Below are 19,655 nucleotides of genomic sequence, written 5' to 3' on the forward strand. Positions count from 1 at the left end.
CATAAAAAGGTGAAAGTTACAACGTAAAAAGTATTTGAGGTATGGTATATGTCCGTCAACTAGAAAATTCAGCTTCCAATATTTTAAACTACGCTAAATAATAGAGCCAACATATTGGCATTTGACGCAAGCAGTATATCAAAGTGCAGTGGCAATGACATGAATTATATTGTAAATATAGCTTATACTCGTTCTAGAAATTAACAATATCTCTCGATAAATTTAATTTTTTCCCACTAATGACTGCAAAGGTGTTTTGATTCGGTCACTACTTTCAACTGATGTCTAATCAAGGTATGTATATTTACCTAATTGTCCATCAAACAGTTCAGCATATTCATTCAGTAGCTTAGCTTGTCGCTCCACTAGAGAAATTTCTTTTTGGTTGATATCTTCTTCACCTGTGGTACAGTCAATATTAATTGTAATTAAATCTTGACCAAAGATAGGAAAGGATATTTTACTGCAGTGTGTGGGCCATCGTTGGAACACAGCAAATTAACTAGGTTACTACACTTCACAGGAAGTTTTAGATGTTAGACCGGAAAAGAAGACATGGATGAATATTTACAAAGAGGATGAGATGTACCTTCAACTACACAAACATCTTCATTTAAGGCTTCTTCAAAATTGCTTTAATGACCACTTTCTTACGGTAGCTTAAATTAACATTTTAGAATGTAGATTAGAAAGTGAACATTAATCCGTTAACTGTAAAGCAACTAACTACATTTCTATTTACACAATCTTTTAGAAATGAATATCTCATGCTTTTGACACAGAAGATGGCAGTAGCAGTGAAAAGAAAATGACAGATATTTATTATTCAGTGGAGAATATCAGAGAACATGAGAAATTTAATGGAATTGCAACGGAACTATGAGAAGAATTATGGTAGAGGTACAATAGAACATATTAGAAGTATTGTGTTACATAACACAGTGTTACTGTCCATCATACAACTTTACAGATTTCAGTTACTAAAGACTGACATTAAGAGATTAGAAACTATGGCACCTTCATTTAAAATATACTCTTGCAGTCCTCCAAAATAACCCAAAAATTTGACAATTGTTAACAATAGCTCCATTTCAGGTGCAGTTTATCTTCCCGATTGGTTCACCCAACACAAATTATAAAACTATATAACCAGAAATCTTGACACTTTAAATCATACATGCTGGGCAAATTGGCTATGTGGCATGTGTGGTGAGAAGTGGGTTCGAACCCAACCATCCACAACTCTAAACATGGTTTACGATTTTCACACCAAGCAATATTGGAACTATAACTTTATTAACCCAATGAGCAGTACTGTGCCATCTATTTACAGCAGTGCTGCGCGTGGCCCACGAGAGAACTGCCGTCTATTTACGTTCTCAAAGTTTGCGCCTGAACAGTGCCACCGTCTATTCAGTTTTCATGTTGAATGTTTGAAATTGTTTCGTGACATCGTACTGGCGGGTTTTTACAACAAAGTTAGGGGATGATTGACATATTCAGTGAACATTATTCCGTGTATTATCTCGTATGTTCTATGATGGAGTTCTGTCGAAGCATCCGCAGTTACGTAACCTAAATTCTTACGCAATTGTGCTAAAAATTAAGACAACACCCGGGAACCGTTTTCTATTGTTGTTTCTGTTGAGTGCATAGCATGACTATTCCTCTGGTTTCCGTAGAAACAACAACTCTCTGATAGTAAAAAGATACATGTCGTAATGGCGGGATAGAATCAAGGATGCGAGCTTGTTCCGCAAGATATAATATTTTGAATAACTAGGGGTCTGACGATAAACTTGATATTTATGATAGTGATTGTATTGTGTCCAATGAGACTGAAATTGGTTATTCCTTGGCAAACGACAACACGGAAATTGAGGACAAAGTGCAGTGCTCTGCTGTCGCAAGAAGGCTAAGCTGTCAGCTGTTCAAACCGAAGGAAGAAAGTGGAGTTCTTTAGGCAGGTTCCTTCCTATGCTTTCTGCTCTTTTTGATCCATCAAATTCAGAGGTTACAGATAATCTTCATTTGAATTAAAATGACAATAATTCAAGACTTGGAGTGTCAATTTTCAAAGAAATTGTTGATCGTAATATTATGAACTTCATAGTGCACACCTGCCAACTTTACAAAACCAAAAGTCAGGAGCTTTTGATAAGAAAATCAGGAAATATAAGGAGAAATCAGGAGATACAATTGGTCAAAACTGCTTATTCTACATGTCTTGCGCAATACAATACTATGATATATTTAAAACTTATTGTCTCAAAGCCTGACTGTTGTTATAACGGGACTACAAGGCTGAATATGACACATCTCTATTACCTCACAGGAAGTATGTGAGTGAGATGATTGGTCTCTGATAAGCCTTCTGAAAATAGTATGAACTCATACTCCTCGCGTATGCATCGGTCATGTACTTAAATGCCATTACTTAGCAAATGCATAGATTAATATATTGCATCAAGCGCCCACGCAATTATGCGAAGCGCGATGCTATTTGTACCAAATAACTAGCTGTTGTACCCGTGCCTCGCTACGGAATTCTCAGAAAGACTGTCCTTATAGTTTTCTCAACTGAAGTCAACATAGGTCGTTACAATGATGTCGGTACGAATGTCACGATTAAAAGTAATGCTGTCACATGAAATATTCGATACAATGAAACACAGCACATTTTCTCACTTTTAAAGAAAAGTACCAGTGTCGGTCTTGACAAGGCCGCAGACAGCCGCTATCACTCCTGTGTCATTATTCCATTTAAGATGATGCTTGTTGTTTAAAGGGACCTAACATCTAGGTCATCGACCCCTAATGGTACAAAATGCGACGAAATGTAATGACAATTTAAAAGTCCAAAATCATCCACAGACCAGAATTCAAAACGTACTGTTCCTTACATAATGGCTACTAACCATAGGCAAGGCAGACCCATGGTGTCGCTCATAGAGTGGTACTAATCACAGGTACTGTAAAACTCACCCTGATTTACACACTATCGCTACTAATCACAAATCTATTGTATACCTAACATTGTGGTACTACGTGCAAGTAAAAGCAACCCAGCATGGTGGTACTAATTATAAGTAGTCTCATGGTTATAATTCAAACATCCCTACGTTGTCCCTTTTAGTCGCCTCTTAAGACAGGCAGGGGATACATTGGGTGTATTCTCGCCTATGCCCCCCCACACACAGGGAGGAGGGGGGGGGGGGGGTTGTTTGGTCCACGAGAGCTATTTTATTTCGCTCAAGGCCGCTGGCAAGCCGGTTAGGACCCCTATCTGCCACCTGAAACGTGCCACGTGGTAGTATTACCTATCCCCCAGCTACACCAACGTAGTAGGTTCGTGGTTATTCAATTTAAGTGTGCACACTGCTCATTCCAATCACTGCCTCAGAGTAGGGATCGAATAGCTGGAATACTATGATGATCCAGTGTGTTACGTACCAGTAGTATCAGAAAATTTATGAACCAGAGGAATGGCATGCTAAAGAAGAGAGTGATCTAACTCCCCAGCTACTTACCGCCAATATTCAAGCAGGCTGTTATACTAGGTACGCAGCATTAATCCCATCTATTGGAGATAAATGGCAGCAGAATACACAAAGCTCATTACAACAAACAATGGTCAATATAATGTTATTGTTGATCAATTTTATGAGCTGTCTATATTGCAGGTTTTCACATTTAGTTTTCTTCCAACTCTGTGATATTAGAGCATCTGATGTAAAGTGAGTACTCTTTTCTTGTATGACTTCCTCTTGTGTTATTATTCAAGTGATCGTTCCTTTATGACTTTTTTCTCATTCTTATGATCATCTTCACAATATTATTATAGTCAGTACAGTAAAACTGAAGAAGACATAAATAATCAGAAATTGTACTCTCTATAACTATTGTTATGTAGTACTTTATCGATATGACCAATTAGATAGGTAATTAAAAATTAAATTTTGGCACCTTCCCCCTGAACTACCATTTTGAACAGGGTGAATAAAATTAGTTGTAGCGTAGACTGTAGTTCCTTATTCTCCGACTTTGCATACCGATTTTCATTAAATTCTGTTCACCCATTTTCTTGTACCACGGCGCCGATATGGATTTAGGAACAAAAATCCAAATTCATTAATATCTCTTATCATAGCCGGTACGGTAAAAATGTACAGTATAAGACATAAATGATAGGAAATTTAATAATATATAACTTTAAATATTTAGTATTTATCGATAGGGCCAATATGTGAGAATTAAATTTTAGGCCTTCCCCTAAACTACTATTTCACTCGGCATGAACACAATTATTTATGGCCTGGATTGTAGTGACTTATTCCCCGACTTTATATACAGATTTTCATTAAATTATCTTCTGCCGTTTTCTCGTGATGCGCATACATACATACATACATACATACATACATACATACATACATACATACATACATTGACTTAGCAAATGTCATGGGATAGTCACCTAATAGCGTGTGGGGCCTCCTCTGGCCCTGCGAACTGCAGTGAGACGCCGTGGAAGTGAGTCGACAAGTCCCTGGTAGTCCTCTGGACACAGCTGATACCAAATCGTTTGCACAGCGGCCGCCAATGCTGGTCTGTTCGTGGGTGCAAGATCCATGGCACGGAGCCCGCGTTCCAGGACATCCCACATATGCTCGATAGGGTTCATATCGGGGCTCCTGGGTGGCCACGGCAGTTGTTGGACCTCCGCTGCATGTTCCTGGAACCAATCCCGGGCGACGTGGGAGCGATGTGGCGGCGCGTTATCATCTTGAAACACCTCAGAACCGTCTGGGCTCTGGAAGGCCAAAAAAAGGTGGAGATGGTCTCCGAGCAGCTCAACATACCGCGTACCATTCAAAGTCTCTTCCAGAACAACTAGGGGGCCCATTCCATACCAGGAAAATGCACCCCAGACCATAACAGACACCAGCGCCCTGGACCACACCTTCGAGGCAGGCGGGATCCATCGCTTCATGTGGTCTGCGCCATACACGGTGCCTCCCATCGGCACGATGCAGTTAAAACCGTGATTCGTCCGACCATATCACGTTACGCCATTGTTCCAGTGTCCATCCCTGGTGACTGGCGACAAATGCGTGTCGTTGTGCCCGATGACGTTGGGTTAACAGTGGCACCCGTGTGCGGCGCCGACTCCCATACCCCATAGAACCCATGTTCCTACTGATTGTCCACTGGGAGACGTGTCTAGCACGGCCTGTGTTGAACTGAGCCGTGATTTGTTGCACGGTTGCCCGTCTGTCACTACTGACAATCCGTCTCAGATGTCGCCGGTCACTGTCATCGAGGGTGGCTGGACGGCCGGTCGTTCGTCTGTTGTGGACGGTGACATCTGCATTCAAGCATTCACGATACACCCTGAACATGGTTGATTGTGTGAAGCCGAATTCCCGCACCACTTCCGAAATCGCACTTCCCCACCGTCGGGCACCGACCATCATACCCCTTTCGAATGGTGTCAGCTCACGACGACGTTCCATGTTACACCTGTTACATGCACAGCCACTGCTCACAAGGTCTCCTATACAACTGCCGCTGGCACAGGGGGCATGTGGTGCGCAGACAACACACCTGCGCATCAGTGCTCCGCTATCCCACGACATTTGCTCAGTCAGCATACATACATACATACATACATACATTACGGAAAATTAAAACGTGCATTTCTCCTTGTTACTGTGGTCACGACCAGTACAGAAATATCATTCTTTATAAATTCTGAGCAATGTACAGCCACTCCTTTTTTAAAAGTTATATTGAGATAAATTAAAATTAGTCACAGTTGTCCACAAATGGCACCTAAAATCTCTAGAAAAGTCACTAGTCGTTATCATTGAAATTATATCACTAAATTACTAAAAAAGACTCCATATCTAGCGACTAGTCTCTAGAATCGACTAGACTGTTGTGAACGAACACGAACATAGCACGCGAGAACGAGAGATTGACGATCGATATACGCATCGCGATAAACAGGTTTCAATAAACATCGCACATTCTCGCACATTTCTCGCATTAATAAACGCAGATATTTCGTTTGAAAGCAGCCAATGAGCGAAGAATTACTGGCCACTTGCGTAAAAAAGCTGAAATGGCGGAATGTGAAAACAAATGTTTGAAGTCCACCAAACAATACGCTAAAAACGGGAGAAATAATAGAATAATCGGGAGGCGGGAAAAACTGTTGAAAATCAGAAGTCTCCCGCCTAAATCGGGAAAGTTGGCAGGTATGCGTCAGAAATGAACAAGTACTACTTATTCGTTACGGAAAAAACAGACGTAAAGGAAAAGTCAAAGTTACATAAGTAGCAAGTTATAACCGAAGAGACTCTTTATGCTTTCCTGGCAACTGTTTTGTTTGTTTGTACTGGAAAGGATAAGGAAGATGAACACGAAAACTCGACTGTCTGGGTCATTTCCATACCCTAAAGATATTCTGAGAGGTGAAACTGTTGTAAAATCAAGTCAGTTGATCATATATAGAGAATAATTATATTTTTGTCAATTTTACCATTCCTTTCATTATTTTGAGAAAAATATTTTCTACGCCACTGATTTCAATTAAGTTGAAGGTATTAGTTAAGTGTAAGTGTAAATTATGTAAGTTTATTAATAGATTAAAGTTAGAATTAAAATAACATTAATTAAGAACTCAAAATTTTCAAATTTTCACTCCTAGTGGCCTGTGAGTGTCACCAAAAACTCACTGATCAAAAGGTTAAGGTCACAGCTGCTCCTAGTCCTAGGTCTTTTCCATCCCCACATCACTGAAAATCTGTAAGTGTCAGTGCAATGCTAAACCATTTGTAAAATAATAAAGGGTGCATACTGTCTATTGCATGATCCTAGTTTGCTACGATCATTAAATAAATCATTAAATGATGTTGTCACAGGCTATACTGGCTGTAAATAATCCATCTGTAAATTATTTAAGGGTTTACAAGAGGAAACAACCATTAACCCAGTTAACATGGCAAAATTACTGGGATTAAAAACAGCACACTAAACAAGATTAACAGATATAAAATACAGGTAAATGAGAGATGCAGTCGAAACTGGTAAAGACGTCCCCCTCTAGGATGTTTCCCTGGTTATTATGCCATTATTCCGAACTCCCATTACTTACACGCTGAAGAAACCTGGATAGCACATTTACATCACTCTTTAGTATGTTCGTACATTCCCACCATAAGCAATTTAAATTACCGTTCCCGGCCACGTTGCTCACACGATAGGCCAGCGACAACTGGCCTGGATAAGGATTTGGTAGAGAACTTAATTTCACGGATGCGGAGTGTGGCTGCGTGTCGGCCTACAGCTGCAGGGGGGGCGTTAGTCCCAAGCCAGTCTTATTCTCTTTGCGTCTGATGTGTTGGTACTTAATTTTACATTCGTGAGGCCTCTTTCAGACAGCGCGGGTTTGACCCGCTTCCGTGCTTAGCCACTGGTCCGCCTAGGCCTAAACTAAGAAGGGACTGTTCAAATAGAATCTTTTAGATGATGCGGAGGCGGAGAGTAACAGTGCGCGGGAGAACTGTCTGAGCAGGCAGTCCGTGGTGAGTCGTAGTTCCACAGTTACTTGTTATTGGACATTAGTTTTTATGCATGTTATCATACACAACGGATCGACTGTGCTCACAACATCAGTACAGAACCCAATAGTGTACCTATAAGGAAGTAGAAATGGATGTAGATGATAAAAGTAGGCTCACTCTCACTGATTTGACATATAGTATTCATTTCTCATTTTCAATTTAAAAGTTATTTGTGTGCTTTTTTCTTTTCCTGCGTGATGTACAGCAGTCATTATGGAACCCAAAATAGACATTGAGAACTTAAAATAACTTTAACGTTGGAAATACCAGTGGTCTCGTGTTTGGGAAAGCATATCATCATTTAGACCCGTTATTGAGAGAGTATCTTCAAAATTGTACCCATTTTCTTCTCAAACAAAATGTGAAGGACATAAGCATGCGTGAAATATTTTTGTATTTTCTTAAGTGTAAACAAAGACTATGATAGTCTACATTTATTACCACACTGAAAAGAGGGTTGAAAATGATCCACTGGAAAATGTGGAGAGTTTTGCAGCACTCGAACCGCTGTGTATGTAAAGGTGGAAACACACCACTGTCACTTCATGTGAACTCTCGCCGAGTTGAGTCAGCGTAGAGGGGAGGTTGATGTCATTGCATGTGGCATGAAGACAAGAAACACACTGTCCTCACATTCACAGATCACAGCATACTTTGTCTAATGGCAAGCTACGATAGAACATCCAGTTCATCAGATTCTTATTCTTTGAATTGCCTGTGCTGTTTCTGTTGCCATGAGTACTGTCTGTCGCAAACGACAATGGGTACATGAAACTACATTGCGGAGGGAAAAAAAGAGTGAATACCACAATTTAGTAACGGAGCTAAATGGGCATCCAGAAAGATTTCGGATGTACTTCACGCTAAACAAAGACGAATTCAACTACTTACATACTCTCATCAAGGATGAAATTGCATTTGCAACTGATCCGTAGGAATCCTACAGGAGGTTTTTCAGATACGAGAAAATTTCAAAAAATCAATTCAATTCGCCTGAAGGCTCTGTGCGATGGCAATTACCAATCGTTCGTCGTGGAAAAATAAACTGAACAAAAGAGAAAAGAACTGTGCGGTAGTGAATAGATCAAACAATAAGAATTTATTCACAGATCACTAATTCAAAAGGAAGCGGGCGAGTTGGGCATGCGGTTAGGTCGTGCAGTTGTGAACTTGCATCCGTGAGATGGCGAGTTCGAACCCCACTGTTGGTAGCCTTGAAGATGGTTTTCCATTTTCACACCATTTCCCATTTTCACTTTAATTAAGGCCACAGTCACTTACTTCCCACTCCTAGGTCTTTCCATTCCACTGTTGCCATAAGACTTATCTGTCAGTGCGACGTAAAGCAAATTGTAAAAAAAATATATATATATTCAACAGGATAATTTGTATTTGTGATTTATATAACATTTTTATTTTTATTATAAGTACTGCAATAATAATCATAACTACAAGTAAGGTCTGTTTTCTATGACTGAATGCCTATTAAAATCAGTACATTTTAGTGCTCACCTGTGATCTTTTAATTCCTTTACTATTTTGTCCTAAACCTTGTGCTGCATTTGCCACTTCCTATGGTTAATCGAACCTATAACATACAGATTATCATGCACCCGCACCAATTCAATTAACATTTCTTCCATATCGCTAAGAGAAATTGCTTCTATTCACACCTCATGTCACTACGTATATGCTAGAGCAGAAAATTGTGCTCCGCGTACGGAGTGCTGTCACCAGATTCTACGTTATAATGACGTCAGCCGACGTGAACAGCCGAGACACGAGTGCAGTGTGATCACTCTACATTTCGTACAGTGTGGAAAAGGCATAGCACATCTTTCTTGACAGGTTTTATTGCGTCACGATACGTGCAAACTCATGTGAAGCGACAGTAGTGTGTTTCTGCCTTATGAGTCAGTGGAAGAGAGTGCAACCGCGCATACACATAGGCACGTTTTACTCCCACGCCGTCTGAAAGAGGCCTGAGTGACTTATGCACGTAAATTAGGCCTACTGTACTTAGGTGTGTAACAACGTACGTAAATTAGACCTACTGTACCTACGTATACAGCTGACGTGGTGCTTACTTTTACGTTCGTAAATGAATTGAGTAACAACGTAGATAAATTTATTAGGCCTACTGTACTTACACGAAGTGGTTTGCAGGACATGTTATGGAGAAGAAGAAAGCTAGACAGTTTACAGAAATTAAAGTTTATTAATAAAATGGATGCTAAGCCACACATGAAACGTGTGCAAATCGCCCAGATGTTGGACTTTCCAGTGACAACTTTAAACATAATTGTAAGCGACATGCATAGTTCGCGTTTCTAAGAACATTTTTCCTTGAAGTTTTACTATGTTGATGTTCTTAAAATGTATTATTCCTTTATTAATTTCATTAATTATAATTGTTAACACTTGTTTCTTTGTCTTTATCGTAATTATTTTTATGTCAAACCTAACCTTAAATTTAACAGAGAAATTGTTTATCATTTTTTTAAGCACGTTTCCTCCTCCCAGTACTTCTTCAGATGCTCTGATCTTCGTGCCCTTTCCTCAGTTGAAAATATGCGTGTTGTTGGTTTGTTTCGTGTAAGGGTAAAGCAGAGGTTTGTGTTCTTGAGTATTGCATTCAATTTTATTTTATTTGTGGTGTCTTCCGTTGTAAGGCCTATTTCCTTCAGATCCTCTCTTACTTCTCTGATCCATTTACATCCTGTTGTGGTATTTTTGAGACGAGATTGTGTTGTACTAGTTGTTTCAGAAGTCTCAAATTCTGCGTCCTCATGATATGTCCCATGAATCCCAGTCTCCTTTTACGTATAGTATCTGTAATGGGTTCTAGCTCTTTGTTCACGACTTTGTTAGGTATTATCCGCCACTGTCCATCTTCCTGGTATTACTTGTTGATGCAGGTTCTTCCAATCCTCCTTTCAATTTACTGAAGTCTGTCAGTCTCTGATTGTTTATTCAGATGAAAAAGTGTTTCTGCTGCATATGTAGCTAGTTTAATACACATAAGTTTATCTACACTTTGCTGATAAAAAGGTGTATTTCTACTATTTTAGAACAAGTTTAAAATTACAGCATTCACTACAAACTGTCTTAAAATTTGCTGGACAGTTTTCCAACATACAGAAATACACAAGGTTATTAGTAAATTGTGCACTAGAAAAATGTATATTGAAGAGTAAGTTTGATGCTGTTCTGTTTAACAGTCTGGTAAATTTAATGTCAGGAAGTGTAAATAAAAAATAAAGACACTACTCATAGCTGTAACATCTCGACTGGTACACACTTCCCAGCACAACATGGAATTAGCTGAATATTCATAAGTCCTCTGGAACAACAGAAGGTCAGTGAAAACACTACTTACCTGAATCATGGTCTGAAAGCGATTTGGGTGACAAACGACAGCCTCTAGCCAAGTAGGAAGACAGTCTTCCACAAGAGGCCAAGATAAGGCCAAGGAATGGAGGCGAAGGACTTAGAGGTCGAGATAAGTACTCTGGGTGATACTGCACGGCCACATAATAGGGATGACCTTCCAATTCTATAATTTCCATCCGTACTTTATCTTCATCATGACCTAGAAAACAATACAATACTCCTAAAGTTATTATCAAGTTGTACTTAAAGTAACAAATGCAATGATAGAGATTTTCTATAAAATATAAACAAAGAATGAATATTAATAAAATACATATTTATGAAATAACAGTCTGTTGGTCTCACCCATGTAATGGTTTGCTCTGATATCTTAAAAATACACCATCAGGAACGGTGCTCTTAATATTCCAAAATTTGAATGATGGCCAACAGAAAGTTAAGAAGCTTGTTTTCAACCATCAACAGTGATGCAAAAGATGACTTATTTTAAAAACTGGGATGCAAAATGCAAATGCAAGCAACTCCAATTACTGTATCAATGGTAGCATGAAACTTGTATAGTTATCAGAATATTTTAAACTAAATTGCTGCATAATATAAATAAGACACAAACCAATGAATTCTTCACAATATATGACGCTTACTTGCATATTAGACCACCCAACCCCACTTTTTTTTTTTTTCTTTTTCATTTTTACAGCCAAGAAAGTAAGGTGGTTCCAATATGTAAGCACCATCCATTTAGTGCAAACAGCATGTTCATTAGAAAACAGGCAAAACTGGCTAGGTATGCAAACTGCATGACAAAGCTGGCCAGCAAGTTGCCTGCTCAACAGTATGTGAAGATTATGCTGCATTTCTTACAACAAATTTAAATTTTACTTCAGTTTTGGGGTACATCATTATGTAGAATTAATTCCTTGTAAATACAACAGAAATTAAAGCCAATTTTCTATTTTTTAAAATTATCTCCTAAAATTAGGGTGCGCGGATTATTGGATTATTCACGTACAGTATATACAGTAGCCATTTTCCATGCATATACGCGATTGTTCTTTAAGGGGACCTTGTAGGTAACGAATGTCCCATTTAATTCAATGCTAAAAGTGAACATATTTAGGTACACCCTGTAGGCAAAATAACCATTGCATTATCTTTAAAAAATTCATGGATGTAGAGTATCTGATGTTAAACACTGCCATCCATATTTAGTACATTTGCAATAATGAGGTCTGAGAAATAAAATAAATAATTAGGTGATTCATTTCTTTTCAAAAAATCGAAATGTTCAATGCTCTTCACACAAGTATTTAAACTTCTACACAACATATTGAACTAAATTTGCATCACTTTCATTATTTGGGTATGGAAAGTACGTTTAGTCATTTTTATGGTTATACACGTAAATACTGTATTGCCTTCATAATTAGAACAATCATGCCCCATAATCTGGACCATCTGCATCATTGGCTTCTTTCCTCTTCCTTGTGGTCATAGATGCTTCCTTCCTTTTCATTCTATCGGAACCTGCACCATGTATATGTAGTTCAACTTTTTCTTGAAAGCACTTGATTTGTCTTGAGGCTTAGATTCAGTTGTTCACTTAGTGTTTTTTATTTCAATAATTGTTCCTTTAGACTCACTACACTGACTAATGTTAGAGGTGTACTGATTACCTCTAAATTTAGCTTTGGGGGAGAACATCTTTATCCTAGGTACTGTAGAACTATATTTTTAACACAATTCGACACATGCAACTAATTCAACAACAATACGGACCAAAAATGAGATTTATAACATGTAACATGCAACTCATTACGAAGAAGCTGAGAACTGACATGTATTTCCGCCCAAACTCTCTATCCAGAGAATAAACAACGGAACTGCACGTACAGTACTGCCAATACACGTATTTAAATATTACCTTTATGAGAAATATGCTTCTGTGACAATGCTTTACAAATGCCTTAAGTTTCGGTATGTATAAAAGGGGCGTGCCATCCATTGTGAACTATGGCACAAACTAATATATATTTCAAAAACTAAAGGTCTGATCTTCATGAAACAAATTTATTCAGAAAAGTGTGCGTAATTAAACTAAACAATAAAATAAATATCCCAAATTTGACCCCCTTAGGCTACTATAACAAATTAATTTTCCAAAAATTGGGAATGCCTTTTCAATGTACAGTTCTCTAGCCTAGTGGTTACAATAACAGGCTGCCGATTGAAGTACCCCGTTCCGATCAATGCTCATCATCCACTCGTAAAATCAATGTACGGGGTCTTTAAATGGTTTTTAAATTTATATATAAATGTCCACTGGCTGCAAATTGGATGTTAGGCCACCGGGAATGACTACCTGTTGTGTCTTATTTCACTGAGAAGTTGCTTCACTTAGTCAAGAAGTGACCTCGGAATCTATCTAAAATAAGCAGAGCCGGCTGTTTCAGTTATGCACCGAGTATTCTATCCCACACAGTTTTAACCCACTCCAGCAAGAGTTCTATGACCATCTGACCCTTTGGTTGCACTCGTAGATGCATTCCAAAGGGAAACTGCAGGATTTACATAAACAGCTGTAATTGAGATAAGAGAGATGGCATTGTTTAGGTTAGGTATGCTATCAAGTGCCCAGATAGCGCCGAAAGTCCCACAAAAGAAAACAAAAAACAAAAAACAAAAAAGGAGAACTTGCCACATTTATGTGTATCTAAAGTATGCAGATAATGCATTTTTATTACCATAAAGTTTGATTTTGTACATTTGTTTTCTCTGTGTTTTTATTAAAGCATAATAGGCCTGTGATTGGTTAGGTAAGTTGACGAGTGAAACAATCGTTACAATTTGATTGTTTTATCATGTAATAAACCTACTTCTCTCCAAAAAGATCTATATTGGCCAGAGTTACAAGATACTAAACAATGACTCTGTTAATGATCTTGCCTGGTATATTATAGCAACAACTGTGAATATTTCTTAATTAAAGTAAACTCGTTTCCTCATCCTGAGGTGGTGCAGCTCTTTTTTAAGCATGCCCCCAATGGAGGTGAGCTGCATGTACCATTTTACTACATATCAACCTTCATGTCATTCTTAAATCTCTAGCAGTAGGGTACCAGGAATCAAACCCCCGAGAACAGCAACTAATTGTGCTAAATGCTACGCTAGCAGACATTCTTAACTACAAAACACAGACATATCGCATAACAGATGCGTGGGTACCAGGAATCAACCCCCCGAGAACGGCAACTAATTGTGCTAAATGCTACACTAGCAGACATTCTTAACTACAAAACACAGACATTTCGCATAACAGATGCGTGGTTCCAATGCATGGATCGGACATACAAAACTGTTCATCTATTTGTACAACGTCATCAGAGCTGCAGTACACTATGGAGTCGGACATTTCTTAACTACAAAACACAGATGTAACACATGACTTTAATACACGTTGTCATTGCACAGTTCGGACAGATGAAATTATTCACAAATATGTGTGATGTCATCGGAGCTGCAGTATGGTCTGTACTCACTTCGAAGCGGAATCTTTGACCTCGTCTGATGAATTACACTGGGAGGTCTTATATGCAAGATTTATTTTGTTCATTTTCTTTGTCTTCAAAAGCCTGGGGGGGGGTTCTAATACGCAAGGGGGTCTAATACGTGAGGAAATACGGAATATGGACTTTCCATCTTGCCCACACGTTCAATGGAGTTCAAATTGAGAGCTTGAAGGACCCAACTGCGCAGTTCAATGGAGTCCTGCTCAGAAAACCATCCCTGGACAAGAGCGCTCACATGGATTGAGGAGTTGTCTTGTACAAACTGTATTACGCTGCATATAATAAACTTCATGTTAAATTCCGTATTGACATTGACTAGTCACCTTGACTGAATTACTTCATCCGAATAACACTCTCTCACACTCTGAACATGTTATTCTGTAGAATGTCCAAATATTGGTCTGATGTGAGATGGTAATCTATCCAATGAAGCACTCCAACACCATCAGATGATACCCACCCCCCAACACAACACAGATAGGCAGCCAATGTGTGAACACTCGGCTATATATCTTTTGTCGCATCAGGCTACCTGTGGCCTCAACAGGTCCGACCTCCATTGAACTAAAAGAAATCACGTCGGAGAAGATCACATGATCCCAATTACAATTTAACTCCATCTCGGCAAAGGTGCACAGATTGACCAACTGTCCATCAGAGCGGGACTCTTTGGTGGTAATTTTTCTGCAATGGAGTCTGGCTTCTTGTAATAATCTATGGACCATGTATGGACATCCAAAAAAACTGGTCGCCTGTATGAGCTCCACCAAATGTTAAAATGGGTTCTCCTGTGAAGTTTCAACCAACCTGTCGTCTTCTTCCCTAGTAGAAACCTACTTTAAACCAGTGTCTGGTACACGCCCAATGTACCCTGACATCCACCACTGCTGTATCAATCTGTGAGCAGCCCTAAGCAAAATGCCACACCGAATTGCTGCCTCATGAATGCTGAAATTGCTGTGTTAGACGCTCTCTCGATGCGTGTGAATAATGTGCCATGTCGGAATGGAGTGATACATTTAGCATCCAAGTCAGCTCAGCCAAAACTTAGTGTATTTGTTGCCTAAAGTTGTCATGGTGTATTCAATCAAGGGCAAAAAAATCATTCACACCGGGATTTAAACCTTAGCTGTTACGGTAAGCATGAATTTTTTAGCCTACAGCTGACCCATTGCACTACATGGGAATGTGCTTATAATTTTGTAGTGCTGTATGCAATTGCATGTCACAAGGAGGAGTGAATAGAGTGAGAGTGACTGACAAAATGAGCAAGAATTATGAGTTGTGTTGCTAAATGCGCCCAGCTGAGTGTACAAAGCCGACCATAGCAAGTGGAGTTTCTTATAATTCAAGTCTCCAGACATGCGACAATTTTTTTTATTGTTAATCTGTGCAGTTCATTAATTCAATTCATTAATGAACTAACAATATTATTCTGAAGATTTAAATGTGTTGTAGGAAAATTTATACGAGATTACCGTATTTACTCGCGTATTACACCCCCCCTCCTCCCCCCCCCCCCCCCCCGACTTTTAAAACCAAAATAAAGTAAGGGGGCGTCCAATATGTGATGACCTCAAACTTGTGTGGTGAACACATGACTTCTAGGCTATAAAGAGCTATAAATTGTTCATGTGAAGATTCTACACTATTATTTGACAAACTCATTAATGTACTCTGTGTTTTACTGGCTATTTTCCGTTGGAAAGCAGTATTTCTAAATTTAAAATGACAATAAATGGTGAACGTATGACTTTTAGGCTTACATATAAAGTAAATATAGTCGGTTTTAGTTACCCTCAGATAACGTCATTCGTTTAATGTCATTAACGCCTCTGATGAGGCTGATGTCAGGAAGACCATCCAGTCCTAAAAGCTCATCGCGAAGATTCATCTCACTTCATACTCGACCCCGTAGAAAAAAGGGATAAGGGTATCATATTATGCAACATTAATACAAAAGGACTTAATGGCCAGTCATTTGTCTCTGTCAGTTGAGCAGTAGGCCTAACACACAGTAAACCTGATCACAGATTTCATTTGAATTATCATCGTCTTGAGCCATCAACTTCGCTGCTACCGACGTGTCATCATTCAAAATTACATCATCTTCACTGCCATCGAGACCACTGGAGATCACGTCTTTTTGATACTTTTAAAAATAGTTCTGTTCCAGACTAGACTCCAAACAGTGAGAAACTCAGTTGGTGTATGTGTAGCAGAGCCACCCCTTCCAAATAAACCCATGCTGTAGAAAGCATGCCAACCCACTAGCTGATAACTAGTGTATGTTTCGAGTTGTACTTCTTTGGATAACTGTGGCTGCTGAAAGCCAGACCTCTAAGTGTATTTCACGCTTGTTCCCTACATTTATCATATCAGGATTTACCTATAGAGCTATAAGTGAGATAAGAGAGACCGTATAGTTTAGGTTAGGTATGCTATCAAGTGCCTGGATAGTGCCAGAAGTTTCAAGAAGGAAAGAATAAAAATAAATAACAGGAAACTTGTCATATTTATGGATATCTACAGGTGTACAATATAATTATTAAATTAATGTAGTAATGATCCACCTTTCAATACTATAATATGTAATATTTTAAATTACATTAATTAGGGACTAGTTTCGGCTGGGGCTGGCCATCTTCAGCCTTAATGTAAAACACCTAATAACTAAACAAATGTACATGCACACAATTGACATAAAACAAATGAAAGCAAATATATACAAAGTGACATTAAAAACTGGGATGGAATTATGAATAAATTTGAAAATGAACTAGGTTCTAACATCTTGAGTATGCTCATCATTGAGAATAATTTCAAGTTTAATTTATATACACAGAACTGTTAGTTCTAATACTGCTGATCATTAATATTTCAATAGTAAATGGGAACTGGTAAAAGTTGATCGTCATCAAATCTATTTGTGTGGTGTTAGCTGTATGTAATCCATTGATTTATGTCAATTGTGTGCATGTACATTTGTTTAGTTATTAGGTGTTTTACATTAAGGCTGAAGATGGCCAGCCCTGGCCGAAACTAGTCCCTAATTAATGTAATTTAGAATATTACATATTATAGTATTGAAAGGTGGAACATTACTACCAATAATTATATTGTACTTACAATTCAATACGGATCAGAACCATGAAGTTTATAACCTATGATTATCTACAGGTGTGGCGGTAATGCGTTTCATTATCATAAGGTTTAATTTTGCACGTTCATTGTCTGCATCTTTGTATTAACGCAAAGTACTTTTTGTTTGGCGTCTCCGAAAATTGTAAATGTAGTTAGTGGGGACGTAAAATCAATAACATTATTAGGTACATTGGCGAGTAAAACAATCATTATGATTGGATTGTTTTTATCGCATGTTTAACCTACTTCTCTCCAAGAATGACCTATATTGGCCCGAGTTACGAGATATTAAATAATCACTTTGTTGATGATCTCTCCTGCTATATTAAGCAACAACCGCAAACATTTCTTAACTAAACTTGTTTTCTCATCCCGAGGTGACGTAGCTCTATTTAGGCATGCCTCCTCTTTCAAGGAGATCTGTATGTACCCCACTTTTACTGTATATCAACCTTTCTGCAATTCTTAAATTTCTGGCAGTACGGTACCGGAAATCGAACTCAGGCTCCCAAGATCGGCACCTAATTGCGCTAACCATTACGCTGGCAGACCTTCTTAACTACAAAACACAGACATACAGCACGACTAACGCATGCTTGCAATGCGTGGTTCGGACACAAAACTATTCACATATCTGTGCAACGTCATCAGAGTTGCAAGCTCACCTCCATTGGAGGTGTGCCTGAAAAGAGCTGCACCACATCGGCATGAGGATATGAGTTTGCATCAGAGTTGCAGTAGGCCAACGTTGCAGAGGCAGACATTTCTTAACTACGAAACACAGATGTACTGCATGACTTTGACCAGCATTTTCATTGCATGGATCATACAGATGGAACTATTCACAAATTTGTGTGGTAAAAGGTGCTGCCATAAGGCTTGTACCCACTTCGAAACAGAATCGTCATCATTCACTGACGAATTACACTGGGGGGGTTCTTGTATGCAAGATGGATTGTTTTAATTTTCTTTGTCTCAAAAAGCAGGAGGGGTCTAATATGCAAGGGAGTCTAATACACAAGTAAATACAGTATCCTAAATCTGTGTAACCTGTTTGATGGAAAAGAAACATTATTTAACATGACTTTTCAACATTTCTCTGCAAATAAAGAGCAGGTGTAGGGCTGGTGAGCAAATCATCTTGTTTTCATACAAATTGTACAATTGCTAGAACCATATTTCATACGGAATTAATATCTATATAATGAGCCAAAGGGTCAATATTTGCCACAAATATTTAGCTGCAGTTTGTACTACACAGATTCAACTAAATGTTGATAATTTCCTCAAATTTCTGATTAATAGTAATTGTAAGATTTATGAATAGATATGACACCTACCAACAAACTTCAAGCCTGCAGCCTCTAGGTCTGGAACATACTTAGGGTTTACTTCATAACGATGGCGATGCCGTTCTTCAATTCGGTCCTGCTTGCCGTACAATGACTCTATGGAGGAAACAGAGCAATAAATTAAAAGTTTAATTTAGTAAAAAAGCTGAACACTACACGACAATACATATGCTCATGGGCATTCACAAAAATGAAAAAATATATGTTGCAAATCAATGCAGATTACATAATATGTACCCACGGATGCAGATAATCAATCTCTTAAATCTCCAATGCTCCAGATACTATGGCAAAGAAGAGTGCAGACTATGCAACACTGTACCACTGTACGAAGCATGGCATGCACTTGAATAGACTGGGGAAGCAATATGTGAGCAAGTTAATAAGTAACATCATTAAAAGTAAAGATCAGGAAAAGACTGTCCTAGATCTACCTAGTATGGGAAACATGTGTTAGATTCTAAAATGACTTGGAGGTTGGGAATAGGCAGTTCAAAATATTTCATCACAATATTCAATGTCTTAAAAATAAAATTTTAGAATTACAAGTAATTTTGCCCACCTAG

The 19,655-nt window shown here is 38.5% G+C and overlaps 1 protein-coding gene across 2 annotated transcripts in view; it reads right to left on the reverse strand.

Moving 5' to 3' along the window:
• Ctps (CTP synthase) overlaps positions 1–19,655 on the reverse strand; it is a 140,134-nt gene that overhangs the window by 25,042 nt on the left and 95,437 nt on the right. Inside the window, exons 11-13 of one of the 2 annotated variants that reach the window (XM_067143109.2) lie at positions 19,078–19,185; positions 11,011–11,223; positions 309–401 (exon numbers count right to left, since the gene is read on the reverse strand). In XM_067143109.2, the coding sequence (XP_066999210.1) occupies positions 309–401; positions 11,011–11,223; positions 19,078–19,185 (414 nt within the window). The remainder of the gene's footprint in view (positions 1–308; positions 402–11,010; positions 11,224–19,077; positions 19,186–19,655) is intronic. The other variant, XM_067143110.2, reaches the window with a different exon arrangement.

The sequence above is a fragment of the Anabrus simplex genome, chromosome 3 (assembly GCF_040414725.1).
Source record: "Anabrus simplex isolate iqAnaSimp1 chromosome 3, ASM4041472v1, whole genome shotgun sequence".
NCBI classification, from domain to species: Eukaryota; Metazoa; Arthropoda; class Insecta; order Orthoptera; family Tettigoniidae; genus Anabrus; species Anabrus simplex.